This window comes from Salmo salar, chromosome ssa20 (assembly GCF_905237065.1).
Source record: "Salmo salar chromosome ssa20, Ssal_v3.1, whole genome shotgun sequence".
In the NCBI taxonomy this organism is placed as follows: Eukaryota; Metazoa; Chordata; class Actinopteri; order Salmoniformes; family Salmonidae; genus Salmo; species Salmo salar.
Genome location: NC_059461.1, coordinates 85769484 through 85781280, shown reverse-complemented (window position 1 = coordinate 85781280; position 11797 = coordinate 85769484). Strand labels below are relative to the sequence as shown.

Below are 11797 nucleotides of genomic sequence, written 5' to 3'. Positions count from 1 at the left end.
CATGAGTGTGAGAGATATTTGACATTACTGATGACGGATGCATTCTCTACACACTCATAATGAGCGCGTATATGAGAGTGTGTGTGTGATTCCTATTGTGTTCTAAATGTGGTCTTTCACTTCTTTGTGACTGTTCTCTTTTTAACCAGACCCATCCCACTATTGCCCTCAGCACAGGGTTTCTGATGACTCAGCTTGTTCTGTCTTAATGCGGGTGACAACACCCATCTAGCATGTACATACATACTTTCCCCTCTCCCATTACTCTCCCCTTAATATCCTCATGCTGGACCATGCTCTCTGGAGCGCAGCACAGCATTCCCACATGTAGGAATTCTGGACTTTCTCATGACTAATGTGTTCTTTGAACGCACTCCATCACACACATGCTCATAGACGGGCACATGGGTACGTGAACACACACACACACACACACACACACACACACACACACACACACACACACACACACACACACACACACACACACCAGTGGCTGTTGCTCGGCGACCATCCGGATCAGCCTCAGCAGGTGTTGTTGCTCAGGTGAATCGAGCTGTGACATCATGGCCGCCAGGTTGCCTAGGTGACGATGGATGGCATGGGGCTGTTTGGGGTAGACGGACGGCAGCACGCGTAGGAGCATGTGGTTACCTAGAGGGGGACGACACGGACAGACAGGGTCTAGGTACATGGTGTACGTGACAACGGATTAAAGTCTCACCATTTGTTGTCAATATTCACTCGATGACGTTCATCCTTGAGGAAAAAAATAACGTGTTGCTGTGTAAATGCAAAAATTGACATAATGTGTACCAGAATCCTTCAATATTTTCCCAAGAGAAATTGACCTTCATATCTAAACCATCTTTAAATATCTCATGCATCTGCACAATGTCTTCTGTCTTCAATTAGTAGTTTTATTAGTAGCTTCATCTCTTATGACATCACATGAACACGAACAATGCCTTTTATGTTTACTTTGTAGCTAAATCCTTTTTCAACAAAGTCAGTTGGGATTGGCTGATGTCCTCACAGTAAAAGGGATTGACTGATGTCCTCACAGTAAAAGGGATTGGCTGATGTCCTCACAGTAAAAGGGATTGACTGATGTCCCCACAGTAAAAGGGATTGACTGATGTCCTCACAGTAAAAGGGATTGGCTGATGTCCCCACAGTAAAAGGGATTGGCTGATGTCCTCACAGTAAAAGGGATTGACTGATGTCCTCACAGTAAAAGGGATTGACTGATGTCCTCACAGTAAAAGGGATTGACTGATGTCCTCACAGTAAAAGGGATTGGCTGATGTCCCCACAGTAAAAGGGATTGACTGATGTCCTCACAGTAAAAGGGATTGACTGATGTCCCCACAGTAAAAGGGATTGGCTGATGTCCTCACAGTAAAAGGGATTGACTGATGTCCCCACAGTAAAAGGGATTGACTGATGTCCCCACAGTAAAAGGGATTGACTGATGTCCTCACAGTAAAAGGGATTGGCTGATGTCCCCACAGTAAAAGGGATTGACTGATGTCCCCACAGTAAAAGGGATTGACTGATGTCCTCACAGTAAAAGGGATTGGCTGATGTCCCCACAGTAAAAGGGATTGACTGATGTCCCCACAGTAAAAGGGATTGACTGATGTCCTCACAGTAAAAGGGATTGACTGATGTCCTCACAGTAAAAGGGATTGACTGATGTCCCCACAGTAAAAGGGATTGACTGATGTCCCCACAGTAAAAGGGATTGACTGATGTCCTCACAGTAAAAGGGATTGACTGATGTCCTCACAGTAAAAGGCTGGAGTTAATACAGTAGTATGAGTGGGGTAAACCTGGATGTGATTTATTCTATGGGACAAAACTATGTGAAATTCCTACAGCATGACTGTGTCCAGCATGTTATTATTTTATGTTAAATGTCAAAGCACATCATCTAAAGGACATATGGACTTAGTGAGACCGAGAGAGAAAGAGAGAGAGAGTGGTGGGGGTAGAGAACAATAGAGAGAAAGATGTTGTCCTTTCATCTACTGTATAATAGTTTAAAACTGTTCTGCTTTGGTAAAATCAACACATGTACTTCCTGCCTATAAAACTTGAACGAATTGGATTAATTACAAGGAGACCAAAATAGAGTGTCAGACTGAGAGAATGACAGAGGAGACAAAGAGACAGAGACAAGAGAGCCTTCCAGTCTTCCTGCATGCTGAATATCTGTCGTTATCTACAGGGTCATCTGGAAGCAATCCCAAGGTTCCTTCCTGGGACAATCCTATGAATGGAACACACACTGCGGAGGTGATTCTCATTTTGTGAATGGGGTTCTATTTGCAGTCAACCCTCACTCTGATTGGCTAAGGAAACAGGTGGTACCACAGAGACATGGGATAATAAACACGTGTTGGAAAAGAGGAAGTAGTGAGAGTCCTAACAACTGTGGGCCAGCAATGTGAGAGGAACCTATAATGAAGTGAAGAGGGATTGGACAAAGGTTATGTCATAAATAGAAACCAGGAAGTACACATAGGTCCAATCATTTTCATTCATTCAGTTTAATTGACTGGGAGTTCTATTTGGCCCGACAGTGCACATTTACTTCCTGGAGAATCTATAGATTCCTGACATCTCTGTCCAATCCTCCTTCATCCCATTCTAGTGAGGAGCCAGGAACTGTCTGGACACCAATCAGATGACTAAGGATATGGTCAAGGAACATATTACACTGTCATTACTTTATATTACACTTTACATTTTAACTTGACGGAAACATAGGGCAACAGAAAATTAAAGGATTGTTTTCAATGTGTGTGTGTGCATTGTTAGCTAGCATTGCTACCTGCTACAAAAGACTAATCTGATGGCCATAACTCCTATCAACAAGTTCAATGTCCTTGCCAACATCTGTCTACAGCTTACCTGGAATGGATTGATTTAAAATGATTTAAAATGTTAGCATTGACATTTACTAACTAGTTTAATGCATGACGATTGACTGTATCAAAAGGATTCACATGGGGACACCTGACTGGCTGCACATCAGTGGGAATGTTATGTGGGCTCGTGCCTAGGTCATATATCAACACACCTAATGTCACGACTTCCACCGAAGTCGGCTCCTCTCCTTGTTCGGGCGGCGTTCGACGATCGACGTCGCCGGCTTTCTAGCCATCGCCGCTCCATTTCTCAAATATCCATTTGTTTTGTCTTGTTCCATTACACACCTGGTTTTCATTCCATAATCACTGCATGTATTTAGTCCTCTGTTCCCCTCCATGTCTTTGTGTGTAATTGTTTATCGTTATGTGGATATTGTCAGGCGCTTTACTTTTGCTATGTTCCGTGTTTTTGGCACGTTATTGTTCTTATGTGCTGTCATTTGTGGAACGGAATTAAAGTGCGCCTGTTTGCTACACTCTGCTCTCCTGCACCTGACTTCGCCTCCCGTACACACCCCTAACACCTAATGATAGACACTGGGTAACTACACTGAGTGTACAAACAATAGGAACACCTGCGCTTCCAAGTCATAAACTCATCAAAAAAAGAAGCGTCCTCTCACTGTCAACTGCGTTTATTTTCAGCAAACTTAACATGTATAAATATTTGTATGAACATAACAAGATTCAACAACTGAGACATAAACTGAACAAGTTCCACAGACATGTGACTAACAGAAATGGAATAAAGTGTCCCTGAACAAAGGGGGGGTCAAAATCAAAAGTATCAGTCAGTATCTGGTGTGGCCACCAGCTGCATTAAGTACTGCAGTGCATCTCCTCCTCATGGACTGCACCAGATTTGCCAGTTCTTGCTGTGAGATGTTACCCCACTCTTCCACCAAGGCACCTGCAAGTTCCCGGACATTTCTGAGGGGAATGGCCCTAGCCCTCACCCTCCGATCCAACAGGTCACAGACGTGCTCAATGGGATTGAGATCCGGGCTCTTCGCTGGCCATGGCAGAACACTGACATTTCTGTCTTGCAGGAAATCACGCACAGAACGAGCAGTATGGCTGGTGGCATTGTCATGCTGGAGGGTCATGTCAGGGTGAGCCTGCAGGAAGGAAGCGTTGAGATTGCCTGCAATGACAACAAGCTCCGTCCGATGATGCTGTGACACACCGCCCCAGACCATGACGGACCTTCCACCTCCAAATCGTTCCCGCTCCAGAGTACAGGCCTCGGTGTAACGCTCATTCCTTCGACGATAAACGCAAATCCGACCATCACCCCTGGTGAGACAAAACCGCGACTCGTCAGTGAAGAGCACATTTTGCCAGTCCTGTCTGGTCCAACAACGGTGGGTTTGTGCCCATAAGCGACGTGCCATTGGAACACAGGAGTGATGGTTGCTGATAATGGGCCTCTGTACGCCTATGTAGATATTCCACAAAAATATCAGCTGTTTCCAGCTACAATAGTAATATAGAACATTAACAATGTCTACACTGTATATCTGATCAATTTGATGTTATTTTAATGGACAAAAAAAGTGCTTTTCTTTCAAAAACAAGGACATTTCCAAGTGACCCCAAACTTTTGAACAGTAGTGTACAGTGGGGGAAAAAAGTATTTGATCCCCTGCTGATTTTGTACGTTTGCCCACTGGCAAAGAAATGATCAGTCTATAATTTTAATGGTAGGTTTATTTGAACAGTGAGAGACAGAATAACAACAAAAAAATCCAGAAAAATGCATGCCAAAAACGTTATAAAATGATTTGCATTTTAATGAGGGAAATAAGTATTTGACCCCCTCTCAATCAGAAAGATTTCTGTCTCCCAGGTGTCTTTTATACAGGTAACGATCTGAGATTAGGAGCACACTCTTAAAGGGAGTGCTCCTAATCTCAGTTTGTTACCTCATCATCCAATAGATAACATTTACACTGCCTCCCATGGCAACTCATCATCCAATAGATAACATTTACACTGCCTCCCATGGCAACTCATCATCCAATAGATAACATGTACACTGCCTCCCATGACAACTGTCTGTCTGCTGTGACCCTGTCTGTCTGCTGTGACACTGTCTGTCTGCTGTGACCGGTCTGTCTGCTGTGACCTGTCGGTCTGCTGTGACCTGTCTGTCTGCTGTGACCTGTCTGTCTGCTGTGACACTGTCTGTCTGCTGTGACCTGTCTGTCTGTTGTAACCTGTCTGTCTGCTGTGACCCTGTCTGTCTGATGTGACCTGTCTGTCTGTTGTGACCCTGTCTGTCTGCTGTGACCTGTCTGTCTGCTGTGACCATGTCTGTCTGTTGTGACCTGTCGGTCTGCTGTGACCCTGTCTGTCTGCTGTGACCCTGTCTGTCTGCTGTGACCCTGTCTGTCTGCTGTGACCTGTCTGTCTGCTGTGACCATGTCTGTCTGCTGTGACCTGTCTGTTTGCTGTGACCTGTCTGTATGTTGTAACCTGTCGGTCTGTTGTGACCCTGTCTGTCTGCTGTGACCCTGTCTGTCTGCTGTGACCTGTCTGTCTGCTGTGACCCTGTCTGTCTGCTGTGGCCATGTCTGTCTGCTGTGACCATGTCTGTCTGTTGTGACCTGTCGGTCTGCTGTGACCCTGTCTGTCTGCTGTGACCCTGTCTGTCTGCTGTGACCCTGTCTGTCTGCTGTGACCTGTCTGTCTGCTGTGACCATGTCTGTCTGCTGTGACCTGTCTGTTTGCTGTGACCTGTCTGTATGTTGTAACCTGTCGGTCTGTTGTGACCCTGTCTGTCTGCTGTGACCCTGTCTGTCTGCTGTGACCTGTCTGTCTGCTGTGACCCTGTCTGTCTGCTGTGGCCATGTCTGTCTGCTGTGACCCTGTCTGTCTGCTGTGACCCTGTCTGTCTGCTGTGGCCCTGTCTGTCTGCTGTGACCCTGTCTGTCTGCTGTGACCCTGTGTGTTGTGACCCTGTCTGTCTGCTGTGGCCCTGTCTGTCTGCTGTGTCCCTGTCTGTCTGCTGTGACCCTGTCTGTTGTGACCTGTCTGTCTGATATCATAACATCACTAATACAACCCCAAGACAAATCAACAGAGCAACCGTCGCCAAGCAGCTGCTCAGTCCTGACAACATTCATTATTACATAGTCTTTGATGTTCCTACCTGACCTCCAGTCGCCTCCGCGAACACACACACACACACACACACACACACACACACACACACACACACACACACACACACACACACACACACCAGAGTGAAAAATGCAGTAAGAGAGAGATGAGAGAGACATAAAGAGAGAATATTGACAGAAAGATGGATGAGAGAGACATAAAGAGGGTGAGTAAGTGAGCATTCCTAAAGGTGAGAGAGAGAGAATTTATTGGTTTGTCGGGAGCAGAATGTTAAAGCCAGGAGCCAGACGTCTGCAGAACCAAAGACCCATGGGAGATTTACAGTGCTTCTGTGTCCACCCATGTCTGAACACACTTAGTCCATGTGCCCTGAGGCGCACACAAACAAACACACACACACACACACACACACACACACACACACACACACACACACACACTAAAGCCATCTAGCCGTCTACCAGTCATCCATCTATGCCTCAGAGGGCAGTAAACCATTAAAGACGACCACAACAAAACCAGAACCAGCCGCTCACATTAATAACAAGACCTTTAACATGCCTGTCTAATGCTCCACCCCACCTCTCCACCTCACCTCTCCATCTCACCTCTCCACCCCACCTCCACCTCACCTCTCCACCTCACCTCTCCACCTCACCTCTCCACCCCACCTCTCCACCTCACCTCTCCACCTCACCTCTCCACCTCACCTCTCCACCTCTCCACCTCACCTCTCCACCCCACCTCTCCACCCCACCTCCACCTCACCTCTCCACCCCACCTCCACCCCACCTCTCCACCCCACCTCCACCCCACCTCCACCTCACCTCCACCCCACCTCTCCACCCCACCTCTCCACCCCACCTCCACCCCACCTCTCCACCCCACCTCCACCCCACCTCTCCCTCTCACCTCTCCACCCCACCTCCACCCCACCTCTCCACCCCACCTCTACCTCACCACCCCACCTCTCCACCCCACCTCCACCCCACCTCTCCACCCCACCTCCACCTCACCTCTCCACCCCACCTCCACCCCACCTCTCCACCCCACCTCCACCTCACCTCTCCACCCCATCTCCACCCCTCCTCTCCACCCCACCTCTCCACCCCACCTCCACCCCCCTCCACCTCTCCACCCCACCTCTCCACCCCACCTCTCCACCTCACCTCTCCACCTCACCTCTCCACCTCAACTCTCCACCCCACCTCTCCACCCCACCTCTCCACCCCACCTCTCCACCTCACCTCTCCACCTCACCTCTCCACCTCACCTCTCCACCCCACCTCTCCACCCCACCTCTCCACCTCACCTCTCCACCTCACCTCTCCACCCCACCTCTCCACCCCACCTCTCCACCTCACCTCTCCACCTCACCTCTCCACCCCACCTCTCCACCTCACCTCTCCACCTCACCTCTCCACCTCACCTCTCCACCCCACCTCTCCACCCCACCTCTCCACCTCACCTCTCCACCTCACCTCTCCACCCCACCTCTCCACCTCACCTCTCCACCTCACCTCTCCACCCCACCTCTCCACCTCACCTCTCCACCTCACCTCTCCACCTCACCTCTCCACCCCACCTCCACCTCACCTCTCCACCCCACCTCCACCCCACCTCTCCACCCCACCTCCACCTCACCTCCACCCCACTCTCCACCCCACCTCTCCACCCCACCTCCACCCCACCTCTCCACCCCACCTCCACCCCACCTCTCCACCCCACCTCCACCTCACCTCTCCACCCCACCTCCACCCCACCTCTCCACCCCACCTCTCCACCTCACCTCTCCACCCCACCTCCACCCCACCTCTCCACCCCACCTCCACCTCACCTCTCCACCCCACCTCCACCCCACCTCTCCACCCCACCTCCACCTCACCTCTCCACCCCATCTCCACCCCTCCTCTCCACCCCACCTCTCCACCCCACCTCCACCCCCCTCCACCTCTCCACCCCACCTCCACCCCACTTCTCCACCCCACCTCTCCACCCCACCTCCACCCCCCTCCACCTCCACCCCACCTCTCCACCCCACCTCCCCTCTCCACCCCACTTCTCCACCCCCCCTCCACCCCACTTCTCCACCCCACCTCTCCTTCCCACTCAATTCAATTCAATTAAGTGGGAAGGAGAGAGGTGGAGCGGTAGAGACAGGCATATATGTTAAGACATTTTACCTTTCTCTCTCTCATCATAGCTTCTTGTGTGTGTGAGCCATGGGCTGTGGGAGCTCCACTCAAAACACACACACACACACACACACACACACACACACACACACACACACACACACACACACACACACACACACACACACACACACAGCATGTTTCCTTTAGAGATATTAATAGTCAGAATGCTGATACAGGGCCTAATAATTCTCTCTTTTGACAGCCTACACAGGAAAAACCACCCTAAACTCTAACAAGGACTACTGACCTTCTATTCATTACTAAACAAAGAAAACATTTCACAGAAGTCTTCCAGGACAGTCTGTATGAACAGGAACACCTACAGTGGAGGCTAGAAGGGCATGTTAACACCTCACCACTGAGGTATGCTAATGATATTCTGGAAATGAACTGTGGGTGTACAGTACATTCTGCAAAGCTGGTAGCTACAGTACAGTGCCTTATCCTCGTGCAGTGACGTCAAACTCCTAGAGACCTGAGGTCAGTTGCCCCTGAAACAAATGTGTTGGAAGCAGGGCCTTCATACGATTAACTTCAGAGTGCTGGTGGTAGGAGCATAGTATCAAATGACAGGGTTGGTGGGACATGCTAGGGCCCATATCCCATAGGGCCCAGATCCCATATGGCCCAGATCCCATAAGGCCCAGATCCTATAGGGCCCAGATTCCATAGGGCCCAGATCCCATAAGTCCCAGATCCCATAGGGCCCAGATCCCATAGGGTCCAGATCCCATAAGGCCCAGATTCCATAGGGCCCAGATCCCATAAGGCCCAGATTCCATAGGGTCTAGATTCCATAGTGTCCAGATCCCATAAGGCCCAGATCCCATAAGGCCCAGATTACATAGGGTCTAGATTCCATAGGGCCCAGATCCCATAGGGTCTAGATTCCATAGGGCCCAGATCCCATAAGGCCCAGATCCCATAAGGTCCAGATTCCATAGGGTCCAGATCCCATAAGGCCCAGATCCTATAAGACCCATATCCCATAAGGCCCAGATTCCATAGGGCCCAGATCCCAACCAGGATTTGATGTCAATGGCAAGCGATAACTGTATTTAATAAATCATAATTTATGCCAGGATTCAAGAAAACCTTGTTCATTATATTGTGACCCTCCAGAAACAATGTCTAGCATCAGAAACATTAATACTACAGCATTGGGCTAAACATTAAACTCACTTCTATGGGAAGTGATTCTGCAGACTAGAACTATGCCGAGCTCAGCAGAAACACATGACTAGTGTGGTTTGGAGACTTTTATGATCCAAACATTTCAATATGTACCCTATGGATTTCATGAATCATTTCACCCGGGACCTATTCCATACCCATATGTTCATTATATATCAGACATTGGAATTCCCATCTGCAAAAAATATATATATATATATTTTGGAATCTCAACATTTCTGTGTCTTGAGACTCTAATAAACACATTATATAGATAATATTCATTTGAATTTTTGCTTTTTATTTTTAGTTCCCCTTTAACCTATGCTAGTCTGAATCACTATAAAGTAATGTTAACCTATGCTAGTCTGAATCACTATAAAGTAATGTTAACCTATGCTAGTCTGAATCACTATAAAGTAATGTTAACCTATGCTAGTCTGAATCACTATAAAGTAATGTTAACCTATGCTAGTCTGAATCACTGTAAAGTAATGTTAACCTATGCTAGTCTGAATCACTGTAAAGTAATGTTAACCTATGCTAGTCTGAATCACTATAAAGTAATGTTAACCTATGCTAGTCTGAATCACTATAAAGTAATGTTAACCTATGCTAGTCTGAATCACTATAAAGTAATGTTAACCTATGCTAGTCTGAATCACTATAAAGTAATGTTAACCTATGCTAGACTGAATCACTGTAAAGTAATGTTAACCTATGCTAGTCTGAATCACTGTAAAGTAATGTTAACCTATGCTAGTCTGAATCACTATAAAGTAATGTTAACCTATGCTAGTCTGAATCACTGTAAAGTAATGTTAACCTATGCTAGTCTGAATCACTATAAAGTAATGTTAACCTATGCTAGTCTGAATCACTGTAAAGTAATGTTAACCTATGCTAGTCTGAATCACTATAAAGTAATGTTAACCTATGCTAGTCTGAATCACTATAAAGTAATGTTAACCTATGCTAGTCTGAATCACTATAAAGTAATGTTAACCTATGCTAGACTGAATCACTGTAAAGTAATGTTAACCTATGCTAGACTGAATCACTATAAAGTAATGTTAACCTATGCTAGTCTGAATCACTATAAAGTAATGTTAACCTATGCTAGTCTGAATCACTATAAAGTAATGTTAACCTATGCTAGTCTGAATCACTGTAAAGTAATGTTAACCTATGCTAGTCTGAATCACTATAAAGTAATGTTAACCTATGCTAGTCTGAATCACTGTAAAGTAATGTTAACCTATGCTAGTCTGAATCACTATAAAGTAATGTTAACCTATGCTAGTCTGAATCACTGTAAAGTAATGTTAACCTATGCTAGTCTGAATCACTATAAAGTAATGTTAACCTATGCTAGTCTGAATCACTGTAAAGTAATGTTAACCTATGCTAGTCTGAATCACTGTAAAGTAATGTTAACCTATGCTAGTCTGAATCACTCTGCAGTAATATTAACCTATGCTAGTCTGAATCACTATAAAGCAATGTTAACATATTCTAGTCTGAATCACTATAAAGTAATGTTAACCTATGCTAGTCTGAATCACTATAAAGTAATGTTAACCTATGCTAGTCTGAATCACTATAAAGTAATGTTAACCTATGCTAGTCTGAATCACTCACACAATTAGCCTAAAGGAGCTCAGCTGAGGTCAAAATTCAGCACTACTGGATGGACAGCTGTAAAGAGCTGCTGTTTAATCAACACAGTAAAGAACAGCTGTAAAGAGCCGCTGTTTAAACAACACAGTAAAGAACAGCTGTAAAGAGCCACTGTTTAAACAACACAGTAAAGAACAGCTGTAAAGAGCTGCTGTTTAAACAACACAGTAAAGAACAGCTGTAAAGAGCTGCTGTTTAAACAACACAGTAAAGAACAGCTGTAAAGAGCCACTGTTTAAACAGCACAGTAAAGAACAGCTGGAAAAGCCGCTGTTTAAACAACACAGTAAAGAACAGCTGGAAAAGCCGCTGTTTAAACAACACAGTAAAGAACAGCTGTAAAGAGCCGCTGTTTAAACAACACAGTAAAGAACAGCTGTAAAGAGCCGCTGTTTAAACAACACAGTAAAGAACAGCTGTAAAGAGCCACTGTTTAAACAACACAGTAAAGAACAGCTGGAAAAGCCGCTGTTTAAACAACACAGTAAAGAACAGCTGTAAAGAGCCGCTGTTTAAACAACACAGTAAAGAACAGCTGTAAAGAGCCACAGTTTAAACAACACAGTAAAGAACAGCTGTAAAGAGCCGCTGTTTAAACAACACAGTAAAGAACAGCTGTAAAGAGCCACAGTTTAAACAGCACAGTAAAGAACAGCTGTAAAGAGCCACAGTTTAAAC

General features: G+C 46.2%; 1 protein-coding gene across 1 annotated transcript in view; it reads right to left on the bottom strand.

The window, feature by feature from the left end:
* LOC106594828 (ventricular zone-expressed PH domain-containing protein) overlaps positions 1–11797 on the bottom strand; it is a 197401-nt gene that overhangs the window by 104353 nt on the left and 81251 nt on the right. Inside the window, exon 5 of the mRNA XM_045704029.1 lies at positions 491–654. Within this exon, the coding sequence (XP_045559985.1) occupies positions 491–654 (164 nt within the window). The remainder of the gene's footprint in view (positions 1–490; positions 655–11797) is intronic.